The sequence below is a fragment of the Octopus sinensis genome, linkage group LG2, assembly GCF_006345805.1.
Source record: "Octopus sinensis linkage group LG2, ASM634580v1, whole genome shotgun sequence".
NCBI lineage: Eukaryota > Metazoa > Mollusca > Cephalopoda > Octopoda > Octopodidae > Octopus > Octopus sinensis.
The window spans coordinates 31,143,706-31,165,471 of record NC_042998.1 but is presented as its reverse complement, the minus strand read 5'-3'; the positions used below and the strand labels follow the sequence as shown (position 1 = coordinate 31,165,471).

The window sequence follows — 21,766 nt, the reverse complement described above, 5'->3', positions numbered from 1 at the left end:
AATCGTGCTAATAGAAACAGCTGTAAGTTGAGATTTTGTGTTTTTGTATTTAATTAATAAATGAAAATTGGTGTAAATCAATTGTTATTCATCAATTTTATCTCCATTTTCTGTTTTCCTTGTATGTATATATATATATATTTATTGATAGATAGGAAATGACAATGGACCGAGATGTCTGGCAATATAAAGTTCTTGAGAAAACCTGCCCATGTCAGTGAAACTGAGTTCTAGAAGCACTGAGTGTCCCACCCACACTTATGAAAATTTCTCACGTATTTTACCACAACAAACGAAACTACATTTCTTCTCTTCCTCACATTTCCACTTCATGCACTATACTTACCTCCCACTCACCAATTCTGTCCTCTTGGCCCCATGCCACTGTATGCTTCTGACCTGTGTGTTCCACCCACACTCTGTCTCACTGTATCATTGCTATCTTCTAGCCTTCCCCCCAACAATCCAATCTACATCTCTATATTTCTTCTCTTCCTCAGATTTCCTCCTTCATACACTATGCCTATCTCTCACTCCCCAATCCAGTCCTCTCTCATGGCCCTGTTCCTCTGTATCATTGTATTCTGGTAGCCCCACGAATCTATATATACCCAAGTTTTCACCCCCTCCCCCACACTCTTTAATCATGCTTCCTTTGTAATATCCTGCCACTTACATTATGGCATTTGAATCTTAAGGGTATGCCCTGGCACTCACCACAATCTATTTCTCTCTCTTCCTTTACTCAACCATCCCATTCATATTCTGGCCCCTGTCCCTTGTGAGTATGTCAGACATTTTACCACCATGTCTATCCTTCTGTCTCCGACTCTCTCTCTCTCTCCTTCTGCACTTTCCTCAGGTTGGGTAAGTTTCTGTCTTCATTCCTGATCTCTCACTCTCTCTCTGACTGAGTAACCTCATGCCTCTTCTACTGCAAGACACCTGTTCTGTCTCTGCCTCACTATAACTTTCATCATCTGACAAGATCACCTCCTCCAGTGCTGTCTTCTCAAAAGAGATTTTTTTTGTCTTACAAGTACTTGGTGACCTGGTCAGTATAGATGCCACTTAAAAGCACCCAGTCCACACTGTAAAGTGGTAGGTGTTTGGAAGGACATCCAGCTGTAAAAATCTTATCAAAATTAACTTTGCCTGTGTTTGCGCCACATAAAAAGCACTAAGTCCACTCTGCTGAGTGGTTGGTGTTAGGAAGTGCATCCAGCTGTAAAAATCCTGCCAAAACAGTTACAGAAGTCTGGTGCAGGCTTCTACCTGGTCGGCTCTTGTCAAACCATTCCAGCATGGAAGGTGGATGTTAAACAATGATGATGATGATGATATATATATTATATATATATATATGTATATCAAAGTTCAAGGAGGGAGAGAAACAGATGAGTTAATTATCCTTCTAGTCTGGCCAATACATATTAGGATTTCATAGTAACAAATGAGGAAATGAATAGTAAAAGGAGCTTTCTGCAAAATAACTACAGTAGATATTTTGTAAATCATGTAAAAAGTCTGCTTTGCTAAACTAAACCTGAAGAACTACAACTCCAACAAACAAAATGTTAATTGCAATATTCTTCACTTTTATATAAATATTATTCTTACTTATGATCTACAGAGAAAAAAAATCAATTATTAGATTTCAAAAAAATATAATTTAACATGGTACTTAATTTTATGCATTGAAATAAAACACAAATATATTCATGTGGTTACTTGTCAGTTAAGCACTAAAACTTTGTAACCCATTTACTTGTCAGCAAGTTATATCAGAAAAGTGAATGAGCTGGGTAAGTCTGATTTAAAATGGCTGTTTATGTTTAACTGCTTTGTAATATAGTTAGCATTATAATCTTGCTTCACGTCATACCATTATATTATATTTTGGTAAAAAATTTAAGCTTCATCTGTTATTTTAACAATTGATACAATCTGCTGCTACTCTGTTATAAAATGGAAGAACTAGGCTCTTCTAATAGTTACACATTAAGCAGTACAGATGTGATGGAATGAGTTGAAGATTTAAGGTATAAACTTGCATCTACTTTGAAACATGTAAGTTTTAAAACCATTTCATTATATATACTACACTATACTGCATTTCTACATAATAAAATTAATGGTGGAGAAATAGTTTTATATCTTAAACCTATATTTTATTTTGATTTGAAATAATAGCAGCAATAGCAAAAACATTAACAAAAATTTGTACAAAAGCTCGAAAATATCACAACTGCTTAGGTACTGGAACAATATTGTTTTTTTATACATGAACCAGATAACCCAGAGTAGGATATGGAGGTTCTACTAATGCTAACATGTTATATTTAAGAGAGGTTGTACACACTTTTAACTACAGAATCATGGCTCTGTAATAGAGAATTATAGTTTGAACAGAGTATTTTGTGGAACAGAATCAGTTGTGTTAATTATCACCAACTTTAATATTTGATCAACACCAATACTCAAACAGCTTCTATTGAATTCAGTGCAGCTTGGTGTGTTATTCGTTTTTAAGGATAAATTCAGTAGAAAAGATTATTATAGAATGATGGAATGTGTTGCAATTTATATTAGCCATAAATGTATACATTCAAATATAATCTTTTGTATATGTGCTTCTAAGTTAATTACCTTCTTGATTGAATCACCGACATAACAATACAGATTGCAATCCTCTTTTGGAATACAATGTCCACTTTCATTTCTGAACAGCCCAGATTTACACTTGCAGCCATAGTTGAATGTTTCACATTCTGAAGAATTTGGTGCCAGGAAGCCTGCACCACATTTGGGTTCACAGTCAGCTGTTGATGAAATCTCTTCATTTTCACCACAGACTAAAATAGAAAAACATCAATATTTAAATATTTTTGAAGATTAAGATTTTATTAGGAACAAAGGGGATTAATCAAAGATGATAAATACAATAAAACATTATACATACCACATGGTTTCTGAAGATCACATTCTTTTGATTCGTAAGAAACACTACATTGTGGATTGTTCTGTTGATCATCAGAAAGAGTAAATGTTCTTGTAGAGATACCTTTACCACAATCTCCTTTACACTCACTCCATACACCCCATTCTCCACAGGTTACTAGTAACAAAAAACAAAAACATAGTAAGTACCCACTGAAACAAATATATCAAAAGCATTGTATCTACACATATATTTATTGCCACATAAAAAGCACCCAGTACCCTCTATAATATGGCTGGCATTAGGAAGGACATCCAACCATAGAAACCATGTCAGAACAGAAAAATGGAGCCTGGTATGGCCCCAGCCTTACCAGCTCCTCTCAAGCCATCCAACCGATGCCAGCATGGAAAATGGATGTTAAATGATGATGAAATGGAAAATGTTGTTTTTTTTCTTTAAGGCTTCTCATGTTGAAAACAATATTACAATTCAAAAATCTTCCATTTTATTGTGTTATTGAAACTATACAACAATTGTCTGGAAACTCTCAGCTCTGAGATAGTCTATTGAAGGCTGTATCATAATTTACACTGTTACTTTGAATGTGTTGTTTTTGGTTTTAATCTATTTGGTGCTACTTGGCATTTCATCGATCATTATATTCTAGGTTTAAATTCTGCAGAGTTTGATTTTGCTCTTCAACCTTTCAGGGTAAATAAAATAAATACCATTTGAGCACTGGGACTGATATAATCAACTTATTGCTTTCCCAAAATTGCTGGCCTTGTGCCAAAACTTGAAGTGCACTAGCCATGAGCTTTTATAATATAAAACCAAATCTTTATTTTTAGGGTTACTATGACATATTTTGTTTAATAATCCTGTGAATATATATGGCATAGTGGTTTAGGTGTTTGGCTCATGATTTTTCTTTCACAAGGTGATGCACTGTGTTCTTCAATAAGGTATTTCATTTTGTATTGTTACAGTCCATTTGACCTGGAGAGGGATGGACTGTACCAGGCCTAAGAATACTCAAAACATGCCATATGTCATGATTGTGCTCCTCTGACACTATCAGGTGTTGGGAACCCACACAAAATAAGGCCTTTCTTTCATAGCCACTACCCATTTTGTTATAAATTACATGCTTCTTTATGTAGTTTATATGTATTGAGATAGGGTTAGACATCAAAATTACACTCAGACTTTGTTTTTTGTCCCATTGTGATCAACTTTGCTTTCCTTCCGGGTTGGTAAAATAAGTAACATTGATATACTGGGGTTAACTAACTGATAATACCCTCTACTAAAATTTGTGTCTTTGTGCATGCTGTATACATATTGGTCACTCAGACAAGACCCCTCACAATATTCAATTTACTTACTTGATTCTACACTGTATATCATCATCATTTAACGTCTGTTTTCCATGTTGGACGGTTTGACTGAGGTCTGGAGAGCCAGCAGCTGCACTAGGCTCCAGTCTTATTGTTAATTACATGACACGTCCTACATTGGTGAATTTAAACAAACCTCCATAAATCCTTATCAATGGAAATTCAGGGTGTTCTTATGATGGGTTTTATAAATTGAAAAATGTCTGAGGGATTAACGCTGTTCCGCTGCTGCCACTGTTTCATTTTGTTTTCTTTTTCGTTTTCTTATTAACTAAAGGATTAGTTTTTGTCTGTGCTTATGTGCATGCAAGCATGACTTAACTGAGTGTAGGTTCTTAATTCTATTGACATTGCTTCTTTAAACATAGTTTCTCTTGATGACAAACTGGGATTCTGACACGATGTTGTAATTTTATTTATTCCATACTTCTCATAATAATGCTTTTGAACATTACCAATTTTTCTACTCTCTTGGTGAGGTAAATATGACATTCAGAATTACATTCTTTTGATGTTTGATACTTATTTTGTGTAACATTATTTTTTACGCTATCTCATTAGCATGTTATCCACCACTGACTGAGCTTGTGCTCAAGTAACAAAACTGGTCAGTTGCTTGAGATAGCTTGTTCTCTGAAAATGATCTGTTATCTTCCACAGTATAGGAGTTTTCCATGGAGATTATGCTCCAGTGAAATGGTAGCTTAAGATACTACTATATGTTCAGTTATTTTTTAAGTTGTCAGAGTATCTAATGGAATATCTTAAGATATTTATTGTGGTTGCATGTGTTCTGGTTTCAAATCCCATCCAGGTCAACTTTGCCTTTCATCCTTTCAAGACTGATAAATAAAGTACCAGGCTTAAGTGGTGAACTGTCAGAATCATTAGAACATTTGATAGGACAAGATTCCTTGTCTTCCTGCTTTTTGCATATAGAGTTCAGATCTTGTCGCTACCTACATGGCTGATAGACTTAATCTGTTGCACAGTTTTATGTCATTATCTGTTTCTTGTGTAGCTTTATGTTGCAAGCATTCAGGCTAAGTCTCCAGGTTTAGGATACCTTCCTCCCTTTCTCACCTGAATTAGAGGCCATGAAAAGGCCATGGCATTGCTTGTCCTTCCTGGCTAAGTGATAAAAAAGGATTATGTACTATAAACAGGTTGTAAAGATCAATGAAAGTCATATACTTGGTAAATAGTGGCAAGAAGCACTAGAAAGTACTGAACAGCAGATCTTAAGACACTCCCAATTCCTTATGGGAGTGTTTTGGCCCTTAACTCAATACACTCTATGGGACATGTCTCTTATATTTTGTGCCACAGTCTGCATTTGAACTTGCACCTCCAAGGATGGTCAGGCACCTCAAAATCAAGATCAAGTCACCTTTATGATGGATGTTTTAACTACTTCATAAGCAGTGTCTCCAAATGTGGTTAGTTTGTGTTCCAGAGATACTGTTTCTTAACAGCATTTCTACTTTATGGACTATTTTAATTTTTCCTATTCATTTGTACCTGTACTAGTACCAATAACCTGTAGAAATAGCTTAGCTTTGTAAAATGGAAATGCATTCATTATTACCTTTTAAAATTTTGTAACAATGAAAACAGATCAATTAATAAAACCAAACAGAATAAACATACAGTGACAAATGCAGAAGAAATAAAAATAAAACTTGGTAAGTGTATCATAATGATATGAGCTCAAAACACAATATTCAGCAGTTGGATTAAATATAACAAGGAATTGTAATAAAAAAGTTCCTCTGAGAAAAATAGGAATTTAAAAATTTATTGATACTGAATTTTTACCTTATTAGCTATTCAAATTAATAGTGCTAACCTATTAACATCACACTTTTCTCCTTTAAAATGAGTACAGATAAGGATCATGATAGGAAAAAAAGACAAAAAGTAAATGTAATGCAAGTTACTCTTACCGTCACATGGTTGAATTTCACAATGCTGTTGCTCAGACTCAGTATAATTGCCACAAAAAGATCCCGTTAAACCTGTTCTTTCACGCGTTTGGTTGCCAGGTCCACAACTTTGATCACATGATGACCAGAATGACCATGTATCAAATATGCAGCCTTAGAAATATACAAAAAATAATACATCAGTACTACTAGAGTTATAAATATTCTAATTATAAACTCACTACATCAGACAAGCGCTAATTTCTGACATCATATATTGGACTTTTCGTTGAGTTTCTTATTTTATAATGAAACTTAGAAAGACCCTTGCTCTCCAACTTATCATGAAGATTGTGTTAGAATACAGAACTCTGCTTTACTTACCTTGAGAGGTCTTGTCATATGGACTTGTGGTGCATAAAAACATTTGTATTTATATTGATGACAGTAGAGTGTTTTTATGCACCACAAGTCCAGATGAGAAGACCTCTCAAAGTAAGTAATGCAGTATTCGGTATTCTAACACAACCTCCATGTTAAATTGGAGATTCAGATTGCCTTTTGGAATTAATACTGCTTCCGTCACTCATCATCATTATTTAGCATCCATTTTTCATGCTGGCATGGGTAAAACAGTTTGACTGGGGCTGATAAGCCAGAGACCTGCACTAGGCTCTAGTCTGTTTTGTCTTGTTTCTATGGCTGGATACCCTACATAATACTAACAACGTCACAAAATGTGCTGGGTAGCTTTTATGTTACTACTAATTATATTTTAAGAAGCCCACATGTAATTTGTGACACTAGTGCCTGAATAGACATTATTATTCTTTATATTGTTGAAAGAAGATATGGCTGTTAAGTTGCTGTCACTGATGAGCCCATAGCAGGATGGATTCACCTGATATTTACATTTATTCTTTTTTTAACTTGTTTCAGTCATTTGACTGCGGCCATAAATCAACCCCAGGACTTACTCTTTGTAAGCCTAGTACTTATTCTATCAGTCACTTTTGCTGAACCACTAAGTTATGGGGGATGTAAACACACCAACATTGGTTGCAGAAATATGGATGGTTTTATATTTACAGATATTTATTAGTATGTTACATGTTTTTATAAATCATATATCATATTAGCGCTTTCTTCCACTCTAGTGGAGTCTTCAAATTAAAGTAAGTTTTGCAGGAATTTTGACTTTTTATATAGTATTATTCAGTGTGTAGTGGTGGGGAGAGATATAAAATAGTACAAGAGGGTGATGAATGGGGAGAAAGCGAGAGAGAGCATGTGTGTGTTTTTGTATCTGAAAAAGGTGTTAAAGAAAAAGAAGGAAGAAAAAAGAGAAAGAAGAAAAGATTTTTGTTGACATCTTTGCAGCTGGTCAGGTTGTCAGTAATAATGGATTCTTGGCTTTTAGTGATGGCAAATCCAGCTGTTTACTCCAAGGGGGGGCAAAATGTCACTTTTCAGAAATATACACATATATATGTATATATGCATGTACATATATGACGGACTTCTTTCAGTTTCCGTCTGCCAAATCCACTCACAAGGCTTTTGTTGGCCTGAGGCTATATTTGAAGACATTTGTCCAAGGTTCCACACAGTGGGACTGAACTCAGAACCATGTGGTTGGAAAGCAAGCTTCTTATCACACAGCCACATTATTCAGTCTCTTTTTTTTTTTAATGATGGAGTGTGGTTTAAAAAGACCTTATATAGACTGCTTTATTAGCTCCAGATATAAATAGGTATTAAGCAGTAGTACAGCTTCCTATTGTAAGCTGTAGGATCATTAACATTGATGGATACCTTGTTTATTTCCAGTACTGAGTTCAGCTTCTTTTGTGAGTACTGCTTGAGGAGGGAGGGATTTCATTAGCCTCATTTGTTCAAGATGAAATATTTAATGGTGTCTGAATTATCTACTGATCCATAAGATTATGGTAAATATGTAAATGAAGTAAATCACTTTGACAATAAATTAAATAAGAGCAAAAAGAAAATGAGAAAGTTAAGTGAAGTATTGAGGAAAAGTTTATGAAATTTGGTAAATTCTGTATTTTTTTTTAGTCTAAAGGTTTTATTTCATCAGAGATATAGTTTCTGAGAAGTAACCATAGTGTGTTTCTAATGGAAATGGTTATTTAAGAGTTTGAGATTGAGAGTTAGTAGTCATGGCAGGCATTCAACATGTAAAAAAAAAATATTTGACCTCCATATTGTATCACATCTAGACTTTAATGATTTAGAAAAGATTATTTATGAAAATTCAGAAACTCAAAGTGACCTGAAAAGATATTTCAAACAGTGTAGAAGTGATATAAAGAATGGCTTACATTTTGCATCTGTATTGCAATCTTCTAATTCAATAGAGTTACCAACACATTCTTTGCCACCACACTGTGGTAATGGGTTTGAACATGAACGCTGTCTTTGCCTGAAAGCACCAGGCTGGCATGAGCCACTGCAATTACTCCATTCGGTCCATTCAGTCCAGATACCATCAACTAAAAAAAAAATATTTATTGAAAGGGAAAATATATTTATGTAGATACTTAGAAATATAAAAGCAAACAAACAAACCCTTACACATACATATATATATATATAAACATATATAATACATGTATATACATATAAACATATATAATACATGTATATACATAACACAAACACATTCTTATAAAATGTTCTTAGACTCAGAAAAGTAAATTAACCCTTTTGTTACTGTATTTATTTTGATAGGCTCTGTGTTTCTTTCAATTACTTTAAATAGAACAAAGAATTTAATAAAAATAACTTAGTTATCATTAAGCTAGTGTTAGGATAAGGTTTGGTGGAAGATTTTAATTCAAAACTTATGAAAACAAGACATTTGTACTCAGAACCAGAGCTGGTTTCAGTTGGGTTGGTAATGAAAGGGTTAATCAATTAGGATAAAAATAATGTATGTGGAAGAGGGAACAAAATGATACACACTATTATTATTTAAATTAATAAGGAATTATGGTACTTCCCTATTATCAACAGCCAATTTTGTTTTAGTTACTAAAGGATTAGTAAATAAACTATTATATTCATGTGCTGGAATTAACAGTTGATCAGCTGACTTTTGAAATAGTTATCACAACCTCATTTAGAATGAAACGGTCAAGAGCTGACTAAATTGAAAACTATGAACATGAAGTTGAAGATCCACTTTGTTTTACATCAATAAACACTTAAACAAAAACAAACAAACATGTATTTATACAGATGTTTGCTATTAACTTTTTATTGTTTCAGTCATTAAACTATGGCTATGCTGATTGTGTACGGCCTTGGAAAAGTTTAGTTGATCAAATTGATTCCAGTATCACTTTTTTAAAATCTGGTATATATATTAGCTTTTTATTGCTGAATTGCTAGGTTACTCTCTCTCTCTCTCACACACTCTCTCTCTCTCTCTCTCTCTCTCTCTCTCTCTCTCTCTCTCTCTCTCTCGATAGGCTTCTGCACTGTTTCTGTTTAGTAAATTTGCTCATTTGTCATTGGCCTCCTAGGTTATAGTAAAAGGCATCAACCCAAGGTGTATGTATATATCACTGTATCAACCAGCTATCGAATATTGTTATATATCACTGATCCCAATGAGATTCCTTGCATTGGTGTAGCTTTTGAATGATGCAAACATTCCCTTTGAATAGAATATCAGTCCACTGCAGGGTTACTCATTACAACTGAGTGGACTGAAACAAAATGGGACAAAGTTTGGCACATTTCTACCAAGATCTTCCTGCCACATATTATTGCATATCTAGCTAGTCTTCACTCTAGGGAATAAAGTCTTAACTTTTTCAGTTTGCCCTAGCTAGTGATGAGCTTTTTTTGGCATATAGCATTGGATTGGTTCAAGTTCCACAATTAATTTTATGCTAAGTGGTTATCACAATTGGGAGCAATAGTCTAGATGGCTAAAAACAAATGTCTTCCAGAGGACAATTAACGTTTCCTGCCCTTGTGAAATTTGTGTTTTTGTGATCACATGTATACTGTAGTCTGCAATTCTGTCATGGACAGGAAATTGGAACAAAGAGCCTATGTGAAATTTTGTGTCAAACTTGAAAAGTCTGCTACAGTGACATTGAGCATGCTTTGGCAAGCTTACAGCAATGAGGCAATGAGTTGTATGTAGTACTTAGAGTGGCATGGGCACTTCCAAAATGGAAGAACGTTCCTGGAAGACCTATCACAGGTGTCACCCCTAGAAATGTAGTATTGTGCATTGAAAATTTGTCATCCAGGGCCAGATTATTTATTGAAATTTCTATTGTGACATTTTGAAGCATTTAAGGGAGGACATTCAGTGAAAGCAATCAGTTATGTGAAGTGCAAAGAATTGGATTCTTCACCAAGCTCTACTCACTTGTGAATTTCTCACCAAAATCAACATGGTATTGCTTCCACACCTGCCCTATTCACAAGATTTAGCATGTGATGTGTAGATTTCCAGCTCTTCCCCAGTATGAAAATGTAGCTCAGAAGTCACTGTTTTAACACTTATCAAGATCCAGTACAAGTAGCAGATGGTCCTCAACTCACTTTGAGAAAACAACTTCCAGGCCAGATTTCAAAAGAGCCTGGGATACTGGGACCAGTATATTGCTGTACAAGGTGACTATTTTGAAGATGATGATGTTGAAACTTAGGTAAATAAGTTATTTTTTATTAAGCAGGACTAGTCTGGGAGCCTTTTGATACCTTCTGTCCACCATGATAAAAATGCAACTCAAAGATTGCCGTTTTAACACTGTTGTCAAGATCCAGAGCAAATTGCAGAAGGTCCTTTAGTTGCTTATGGGAAATGACTTCCAGGCCAGATTCCAAATCTGGCCGGAACCATTTGGTTGGTAAACAAGCTAATTACTACTCAGCCACTCCTGCGCTTATATGTATATTTATTTACACACACTCACACAAATGAATAGAAACAGATATAGACAGATTATCAGTTATCTAGATAATTAAAAAGATATTACTTACTTATTGAGAATTCGTTTTTGAAACATGTTTCATTGAAGCCTTCACAGTAACTGAAAAAACAATTTTCATTAAATTGTAAAATTCTACTTCCAAATATATGAAATCTAGAGAAAAAAACTCTTCTGATAATTTCATTGGTCATAATTTTATTTACTCAGCACCTTATCAAATTATAGATATTAAGTGAAATTATACACTCCAGTATATTATCGCCTTTATTCAATTTTCAATGAATTTTCTTAAGATATTAAGTAGTTCAAATAAAATTCTCACCATCCTTGAAGTTTTGTTTTGAAGACCACCACTCCAGTTTTTCCATTTAACCATCTTCCTTTTCTAGACTACTACACTAATTTTTTTGACAGTTTTTTTCTTTTTCTTTCTCTGAAGTTCATTCTGTTCTATCACATGATTTCTTTTTCTTTTTTTTTATTTCTATAACCTAGTTAATGCTATATTTCACTTGAAAATTTTTGTTACCTGGTTAGTCTGCTAGCTCTTAGGTATTTAAAAAATTTTAGATTGCAATTGGGGAACAGAAGAGTCATTGGTTACATGAGACACATGCTTCAGCATTACCATCAAGAAATGAAAACATCAATTTCATCATCATCATCGTTTATTTTATTATATCTATAAACAAGAAATATCCTTTTCTTTTCTATTCTAGGCACAAAGCTTGAAATTTTTGTGGGAGGAGGCCAATCAATTAAATCGACCCCAGTATGCAACTGGTACTTAATTTATCGACCCCGAAAGGATGAAAGGCAAAGTCGACCTCAACAGAATTTGAACTCAGAATATAAAGACAGACGAAATATTGCTAAGCATTTTGCCTAGTGTCCTAACTTTTCTGCCAGCTCACCACCGTATCAACAAGAAATATTCTTTTCTGCTCTAGGCACAAGGCCTGAAATTTTGAGGGTGGGGGCCATTCGATTAGATCAACCTCAGTACACAACTGGTACTTAAATTATTGATCCTGAAAGGCAAAGTCGACCATGGCAGAATTTGAACTTAGAATGTAAAGACAGATGAAATACCGCTAAGCATTTTGCCTGGTGTGCATCTTGCAGCTCACCTGCGATGGACCGGCGTCCCGTTCAGGTGGGAGACCTATACACCAAGGAAACCATCCCTTATGAGCCAGGCATGGCTCGAGAAGGAATAAACATTACTAATAGCAATTCACCATACGTAGGCATAAAGGAAAAAATGAGCTCATTACTAATCCTGATATAACGACCTGCCTGAATGCATCCACATGTCATCTAAGACACGCGCATGCCATGTACAATAGACAGTCTAGTTAAAAGACATACCATGGGGGAGGGGAGGATGTAGCATAAACCCGTGCTTTAAAGCAATTTTATGCAATTTTGGGGAGGGGTGAAATTACCCTCATGATTAAAAGTTATGATCAACAATTGTTGATTTAAATCAGACCAGGTTTATTAGCTATCCTGAGATAAGGGTTTTAAAATTTTCCTAACTGATATTTCTCGCAAAAAAAGTTACTGTTTGTAAAAATGTACAAATCGTCTTGAATGAACTGTTCAAACATACGCAAACAATAGAAAAAGAATCATTCGTTGATTATCTCCCCTTGTTCAGACCGGTTGATGTAACAGAGCATCTTTTGGTAGAAGCTATGAGTTATTTCATCGAACTTTTCAGATATCAATTGGTGGGCTCTACTGGATGAGTTAGATAAGATAGACATGTATTCCCTTATGGCTGATGTAGTTTAACTCTTTTTTTTTTTTTTTTCAAGGTTTGAGCACCAATTGAAAAATTCAAATTTGATGGCAAAGAATCCAAACTAGATCGAAAACATCTATTTTAACAAGAAACTGGAGTTTGTCACACATCCTGTGACCTCTTCATTGATCTGTATCCCACATGTCTCCTCCTGTTCTGTTTAGTCCACACACACAAATACACACATGTATATATTCTTGAATAAAATTAAAAAAACACATGTAGGATAGGCATACACAATAGCCTTTTACATAATTGCATTACACAGAAATATAGGCGTGCTATCCAAACAAAAACACTTACAGTGAAGCCAAACAGATAGCAATTAGTCTAAACATATCAGATTGGGTAAAATTTTAGCCATAAGAAATGCCTTCATCACAATCAAAGACCAGAAGCCAAATTTTGCTTCTAACACCAAATGCTGCCTGATAAACCTGGCCCAAATTCAAGATTGGCCAGGCAAACAAACATATTCTGAGGAAGATCAACGATAGTATAGGGAGAACCTCTGGTCTCTCTCTATGGTGCAGCACCATAGAGGTTACCTCATGGTTTAATGCCAACTGGCGGAGGGGCAGAGGAAGGTTCACACAATTAGACGTAGTTGACTTTTACCTCTTTATATTAAGCAGGTTGCTGATCAAAGCACTTACCTTTGCTAAGGGTTTCACAGACATTAGCGAGAGGGACATTGATGTTATCATGCATACCAGGAGAATGGTGCTGTTCAATAATGATTCAATGTGGTGAAGAGAGCCTTCGACAGAACTGACATATGTGATCTCATTGGACTATACATTCTGGACACCTTAGGGAAGAAATTCCCTTCAGTCTCTATAGAGATGACACTCTGGCCATCTCTAGAGGAGCCTATAGGCACACACTTGGTAGGTTTAGAAAGGACCTGATTAGCACCCTAGGCTCCATGAGATTCAAAATTACAATCGAGATGAACCTCATTACTGTAGACTTCCTAGATGTTACCTTAGACTTGGGCTCTGGTACACACAGGCCCTATCACAAGCCAAATGAGAGGCTGTCTTATATCAATAGAGCCTCCTGCCACTTCCCTAACGTATTCAAGAACCATAGTCAAAGGTGTCAGCAAGAGGATCTTGAATTTATCCTCAAGTCAAGTGGGTTTAAGAAGCACATCTCCTACATACCAGCCCCTAGCACCCTCAAAAGAAAGCACTGCTGAAACATCATTTGGTTTTCCCCATCCTACTCACTCAACGGTAAGACTTGTGTAGGAAGAATATTCCTCAGGTTAGTCAGACACACATGTGGACATTTGTTTAATAGGCACAACCTAAGGGTCTCCTTCAGTTGTGCACCTAACAGGAAAAGTATACTAGCTAACACCCATAAAACATGGGACAAGGCTGGTTGCTCTTACAGGGTGTACAGTGACTGTCCTGTGGGATACCAATGCGAGGCCAAAGGAGTCATCTATGAGGCTGTGGTGATACCCAGACCTAGTGACCATTAGAAATAGCAGTAATGGATCATAGAACAACATTGACAGTATAGACGACAGTGGTAGAAACACCAATGACCCCAGCACCAGCACTACGGCTGAAGAGGATGACTGCTGATACCAGCATCACCAACCTACACTCACTGTTACCAATGATGACACCCACATCACCATTGGTGACAGTAACACCAATGCCATGGTCAGGGATGACCACCATAACAACAACAGCTACAGCAATATTGCCCACACCTTGTAGTGATAACAATATCAATGGCAGCCCCAGCAACATCTCCAGGCCTTGAGCCAACGGAAGATATGTCAGTAATGTGAGCAAAGAAATATATCAGGTCAGCCGTAAGTGACTCTTGTACAACCACAGGTCCTTTTTCAGGATTCCAGAAAGACAATTCATCACATCCCTGGCTGACCACATGAAGCCTCTAAGATGAAGGGACCTCATTCGATATCAAGTGGAAGATCTTCGAGTTGCTGGGATCCTACATTAACAGGAGTGAACGCTGCAAGCTTTGTATAGCTGAGCGAGCAAGGATACTCAAAGACAACCTGAATCACTGAGCACTTGCCAAAAAATCTTCACAGTATGCATCCATTTTAAGCACTACATTCTGCAAGCATGGGATTTCTCATATTAAAAAGGCCATTAGGATCCAAAAGCAGCATAAGGGATAAATTCCTTGCCCCTACACCACGCTTTTGGTTCATGAGAAACTGGTCTAAGGGAGATAACCCATCCTCACGACCCAGGACTATTCTTTGCTGACTAACTGACTAAATAACCATAATGGATTCCTGCCTCCAAGAGGTGAAGAGTTACATTTGTCTTCGGCTTTAGAGTCTGATGAGATGCCCACAGGGCTAAGGCCTTTGTGAATGCAAAACCATTGGTCACTCTTTGACCAGACAGACTTATAAACACATTACTGCTTTAGAGTGTGTTTCATATTTGGATATATAATCTACTGGCGATATATACATACAAACAGCCAGTATGAATGCATGCTTATATTTCATAGTAAGATTTTAGAATTCATTACAGGAGCCATAGCTATTATGATTTTAACCTACATCAAGGACTACTTAAAATTTTGTTATCATTGCCTCTATAATTACAAGAAAATTGCAGCAAAGCTGCCTGATATTGATGGCTAATGTGGCATGCAGACCATCATATATCTTCTTTTACTCTCAACTTCCATTTCATTTTGACATGTTCGTTGCATTTTTATTCTTCTTTTCTGTTTTATGAATTCAGTGTGAACATGCACATAGCATGTTCATACTTCTCTTTCTGGTCCCTACTCAAGACTGTTCACAGATTGCAACCATCGTTTGATGGTTGTGAAAAAAATATGAAGAAGAAAACAAAAAAATTTAATGAGCCTAACTTACCATTTTTCACAAATATCTTCTCGCATCAATTCAGAATTATCAAACCCAATGTCAGAAATATTGCAGACAGATGGACATGATCGAACAATACAGGGAATATATTCCTCAATGTTTCTTGTACAGTTTATATTTCCATCTTCTAGTATTCTGTAATAAGAATGGTCATTAAGACCAAATTAATGAGATAAAGTAACTGTATGTATATATATATATTACATGGAAAAATGCGAGCATGAAAAGTAATATTCTTAAGATTATAAACCTGGAAAAGAGAGCAGTAGCATTTGCTATGTAAATGAGGTTTATGCTCATGTAATTGATGTCTGCTAATCTCACAAAACATGTACATTATATAAATCATTAATACCATGTTTTTCTGTGTTCCTTTTCTATATTTTGCATGCAAGTTCTATATTTGAGTCTATCTGGAGTTTCGAAGACTAAGACATTAAAAGTAGGAACTGAATATAAAACTGATTTATTGTACGCATACTTGTTAGTAATGTGTTGTGTGTTTTGGTATACCTTTTGTACTATGTGTATGCATGTATGTGTTTGAACTCTCATTTAGCATAGAGAAAGCTCTACTGTTTCTATGCTACATTGCCAAGAATGTATCTTGTAGAAATTAAAGCAATATAGATGAAAATCTGCTTAATATATGTATTAGATTTCAATTTAAAAGTAAATAAATTTGAAAATCTTGTTTAATGTAAATTTACCTGTGACGATATCTTAAACCCTCATCACAAGTTTTGCTGCATGCACCCCATGAAGACCATTCAGAATAAGAACAACCTGAAAGACAAAATTTCAACAAAATAAGCAATCATTTTGTAAATGACTTATTTAACCAGCAAAGAGCCAAATAATGAATACAAAAAAAAAATACAATTATTAAAAGACTGTCCCTCTACTCACTGTAAACTGTTCCAAAAGCAGTATTTGATGGTTTTTTTTTTAATTATATCTCCCAGAATTATCAAAATATTTCTTTTGCTAAATATGCCTGAAAGACAAATAGTTGTATTACGCCTTACAGAAAAATTGTCAAATACTTTGTTTTCTTTTTTTTTTTAATTTGAACCCTAAAATGTTAAACTTGTGAAGCAATATAACAGATAAAGTCTACTTGTTATCGAAGTATGATTTAATTATATAATTTCTGTTTTTCTATTTGGTATTTACATAGGCAAAACTACATCAAAAATGCTTAGTTTAATTTCAGTCGCAAACATTCTGTAGCACTCAAAAGCTTTTCACAAATCTTAATTATATCTTACATAAGATTACTACTCATGTATTGAGGATAATGTACATATTTGCATATGCATATTTTAGATTATATTCTAAACAAGGTGAAAAAACATTTGATATGTTAGCCTCATCTCTTTTGAACATACTACAACCATTGGTCCATAATCTGGTGAATGTCCACTATGTTTCTTTTAATAATGCTGCAAAAACATATTGTTCTTTGTGCTGAGTTTACTGTATATACCCTTTTAGTATTGCCAGTGGATGCCACATATCCACTTTATCTGCAATTACTATCAGACTTCATTGCTGACTGCTTTCTTCCTCGGGAACATATAACAAATCAACTTAATTTTTCTCAATGGTTTCTGTCCAATCTTTAAGCTTCATTAGATGAAACAGTATGATATTAATTCCAAAATTCATCTGATTATTGAAATTATTCAATCTAAGAGAAAATGGGAAGCGCTAGCTCATCAGATAATTTTTTTTTAAATGTTCCAGAATGTTTGTATTACAGCTATCACTTTCTTTTTAGTTATACAACAGTTCTTCCTGCAAAGCTAATACAGAAATAATTTTAATGTGGAATATTTTTTTCCAAATTAAACATTATCTTTAAAAAGGATATAAGAGAAATTTATTAAATTTTGTGTGTGTATGTATGTATGTATGTGTGTGTGTGTGTGTGTATATATATATATATATATATGTGTGTGTGTGTAGTTCAAAAGTCAAACAATACAGGTGAAGGGAAAAATATTTTTCTGGGGAGAAGAATATTGAAAAATATCAATATATGTCAGAATGACAAAGAAATGAGGAAGATACCAACCAGGTGGTCTTGGGACATGCGAGAAGCGATAGCTAAATCTCCCTTAAATCACCTTTTCAGCTGAATATTATTTAAAAATTATAAACAGAAACAAAGTCCTAGGCCAAAGTCAGTTCTGGTTTAGGAAGCAAGGTTCAAAAATTTTTTCATAAAAAGCTGCTCCCCACCGTTGCCGGGTCATAGTGCTAGTATATATATATATATATATATATATATGTATAAATACTCTTTTACTCTTATACTTGTTTCAGTCATTTGACTGTGGCCATGCTGGATCAATATATAATTTAGTCGAGCAAATCGACCCCAGGACTTATTGTTTGGAAGCCTAGTACTTATTCTATCGGGCTTTTTTGCCGAACTGCTAAGTTAAGGGGGTGTAAACACACCACCATCGGTTGTCAAGCAATGATGGGGGACAAACACCGACACACAAACATATACACATACATCATCAGCATCATCGTTTAGCGTCCGCTTTCCATGTTAGCATGGGTTGGACGGTTCAACTGGGGTCTGGGAAGCCAGAAGGCTGCACCAGGCCCAGTCTGATCTGGCAATGTTTCTATGGCTGGATGCCCTTCCTAATGCCAACCACTCTGTGAGTGTAGTTGGTGCTTTTACGTGCCACCGGCACAGGTGCCAGACGAGGCTGGCAACGGCCACGATTGGATGGTACTTTTTACGTGTCACTGGCACGAGGCCAGTTGGGGCGGCGCTGGCAATGGCTACGTTCATACGATGGGCTTCTTTCAGTTTCCGTCTACCAAATCCACTCACAAGGCTTTGGTCGGCCCAAGGCTATAGTAGAAGACACTTGCCCAAGGTGCCACGCAGTGGGACTGAACCTGGAACCATGTGGTTGGTAAACAAGCTACTTACCACAAAGCCACTCCTACGCCCCTATATGTATGCATATGTATATATATATATATATATAGGTATTATTTGTGTGTGTGTGTAAATATATATATATATATACATATAAATGGCACCTGTGCATTGATGGTGTCATGTAAATGCCACCCGTGACTCAGGATCATTGATGGTATCATGTAAATGGCACCCATAAATTGTGGTCACACCTTGAGTGGTTGGCATTAGGAATGGTATCCAGCTGTAGAAACATGGCAGATCAGACTGGAACCTGGTGCAGCTCTGGCTCATCAGTTCCTGGCAAACCATCTAACCCATGGAGAGTAGACATTAAATGATGATGATGATGATGATATATGTATATATATAAAATTTAATTAGAGCATATGTTAACCTTGTGAAGGGATGGTTGATTTCAAGCAAAATACTGGTTTAATACCTAGTATTTTTTGGGAAAAAAATTCCCTTGAAACAATAGGTATGTATAAAGCATATAGTTTATATCCATTGAAAAGAAGAAAAGTGAATAATTGTTTATTATAAACAACATATTGATCATCTTCACTTCTTACAGCTGTTTCAATTAATACTCAATAATTAATTTGTACACTAAATTTACATTTATGTGACACAAATATAATTTCAGCAGAGGTAAAAAGATATACATTTAGATGTTGTATGTGGGCTTATCAATTCACTTCACTGTCTTTTTTTAAATGGATATAAATTTTATATATTCATAATGAAATATATAGATTAAAGATAAGGTGGTGTTCTCCCAAAGTAAAAAGTAGTATAGATACGGAAGAGAAAAATATGTTGATAAAAAGAGTGAAGGAAAATTACTTACAGTCGTCAGTGATATTAGTACAAACGATTTCTCCATCTGTACATGTACTGAAATATCAAAGAAATATAATTTGGTTGAGTAGGTATGAATTTGGTATTACATATCCTCTCTCTCTCTCTCTCTTTCACAAATATATATATTCATCCACATACACGTCCAATTATGAAAAGTGACAAAAGAAATCAATAGAACAATATTGGCTAATGGAAAGTTGCATACACAATCAAATGTAGACTATGTAGCGACCTATGAAAAAGACCAAAATTCCAATTCAAAGAGGGCCCTACCTTCCAATATATGTATATATATATATAAAATATAAATTAGAGATAAAATCACTATTATGCAACTCAAACAGTGACAGACATAAACCAAAACATAAATAATAAATAATATATATTTTTATAAAACATATAACTTATAACTAGGTCTCAAAAAGTATAAAAATGAATGATCAATATATAAGTAAAAAAACCTACGTACATTTCATGGCTACAATTAAATTCGAATTACAATTAAGTTTAAATTCAATTGAAATAAATTTGATTTAAAATTATAGTCAATCTTCAGGTTAATGATATAATAATAAATAAGCAAATAGAGTTAAACTATTTATTTAAAAAATAAATAAAATAATTTTTCTTATAGAAAAAAACTCCATTAACTAAATTTAAAACTTAAAACATTAGGATTATTTCCTACAACACATTTAATATGCTAAATATTTAATTTTTAAGGTACAATGAATTAAGTATAATTGAAAGTGGGAGATAATTTGTAAGGCGAAATCATATAGTATAGGTAGTAATTCCTGTTTTTTATGTTCTAGTGAATTTAAAGAAATATTATTTAATAATCATAATAAATTAGTTAATTCATTTGACGAATGTAAAATTAAATGTAGACACAAATTACTTTATATAATAAATTTTTAGATAAATAGCGACTATATTTAAAACCTATTTTTGTTTCTAATTTGTAGTTATATTTTGTACTAGTATTAATTCTAAAATTTAGCATGTGATTTTTATTGTATATTACATAATTTAATAAGTCTAATTTAATATTTATTATTAAATAAATTAATTGATTATAGTAGTGTTGTGATTGCACTTCTGTAGGTGGTTTGAGTATAAGTCAATAAGAGTTAGTAAAGGTTCTTTAAATACTTATAGTTAGATTATATTTAGATGTTTATTTTATTACTAAATATATAATTTATTTAATGAATATAGATTAAAAGATAGTTATTTCATTTGTTGTGGTTGATATTGTTATTATTTTATTATTGTTATTATTATGATTATTAAATATCTACTAAAATTAATAGTATTAAGTATATATATCTCTTTTGGTAATAGTTTTAGTAACGTTAAATAATTTTGAATGTGTAGTAAAATAATTTTTTCTTTATGTACTATTTATTTATAATGATAGGTACTTTATTTATTCAATTAATGAGCGAAGTATTTGATCTAAATATAAATTACGTTACTTATATAATAAGTTTAATTTATTATTATTTTAGCATTTGTTTTGAGTATTAATATTTTTTTGTTTGTTTTGTTTTTGTTTTTCCAGTTTCAGCTCTTGAGCTGTGGCCATGCTGGGGCACCGCCATTGTGGTGAAAGAGTACAGCAGGGATCACCACCCCCTGCCGGAGCCTCGTAGAGCTTTTAGGTGTTTTCGCTCAATAAACACACACAACGCCCGGTCTGAGAATCGAAACCGCGATCCTGCGACCGCGAGTCCGCTGCCCTAACCACTAGGCCATTGCGCCTCTATATATATAATATATATTTATTATAAACGACAGTTAAGTTTATAGTTTGTAATAAATTTTTTATTTTAATCAAAATGTATTTATATTATATATTTTGAAGTAGATTTATTTAGATGTTTAATTAATTAATATTATTTATTAATGAATTTTAATTATATTATAGTTTTTAAATTAATTTAAGTTTATTAATTAGTGGTCATAATATACATAATG

General features: G+C 34.2%; 1 protein-coding gene and 1 long non-coding RNA gene across 2 annotated transcripts in view; one reads left to right on the top strand and one right to left on the bottom strand.

Moving 5' to 3' along the window:
- LOC115224399 (mucin-19-like) overlaps positions 1–21,766 on the bottom strand; it is a 212,505-nt gene that overhangs the window by 6,416 nt on the left and 184,323 nt on the right. The window contains exons 50-57 of the mRNA XM_036512075.1: positions 19,770–19,816; positions 16,674–16,749; positions 15,952–16,098; positions 11,298–11,347; positions 8,612–8,782; positions 6,291–6,443; positions 2,963–3,118; positions 2,650–2,855 (exon numbers count right to left, since the gene is read on the bottom strand). Coding sequence (XP_036367968.1) covers positions 2,650–2,855; positions 2,963–3,118; positions 6,291–6,443; positions 8,612–8,782; positions 11,298–11,347; positions 15,952–16,098; positions 16,674–16,749; positions 19,770–19,816 — 1,006 coding nt within the window. The remainder of the gene's footprint in view (positions 1–2,649; positions 2,856–2,962; positions 3,119–6,290; positions 6,444–8,611; positions 8,783–11,297; positions 11,348–15,951; positions 16,099–16,673; positions 16,750–19,769; positions 19,817–21,766) is intronic.
- Positions 1,111–21,766, top strand: part of LOC118767480 — a 23,803-nt gene continuing 3,147 nt past the window's right edge. The window contains exons 1-3 of the long non-coding RNA XR_005003402.1: positions 1,111–1,247; positions 14,146–14,161; positions 15,492–15,494. This is a non-coding gene — a long non-coding RNA (uncharacterized LOC118767480). The remainder of the gene's footprint in view (positions 1,248–14,145; positions 14,162–15,491; positions 15,495–21,766) is intronic.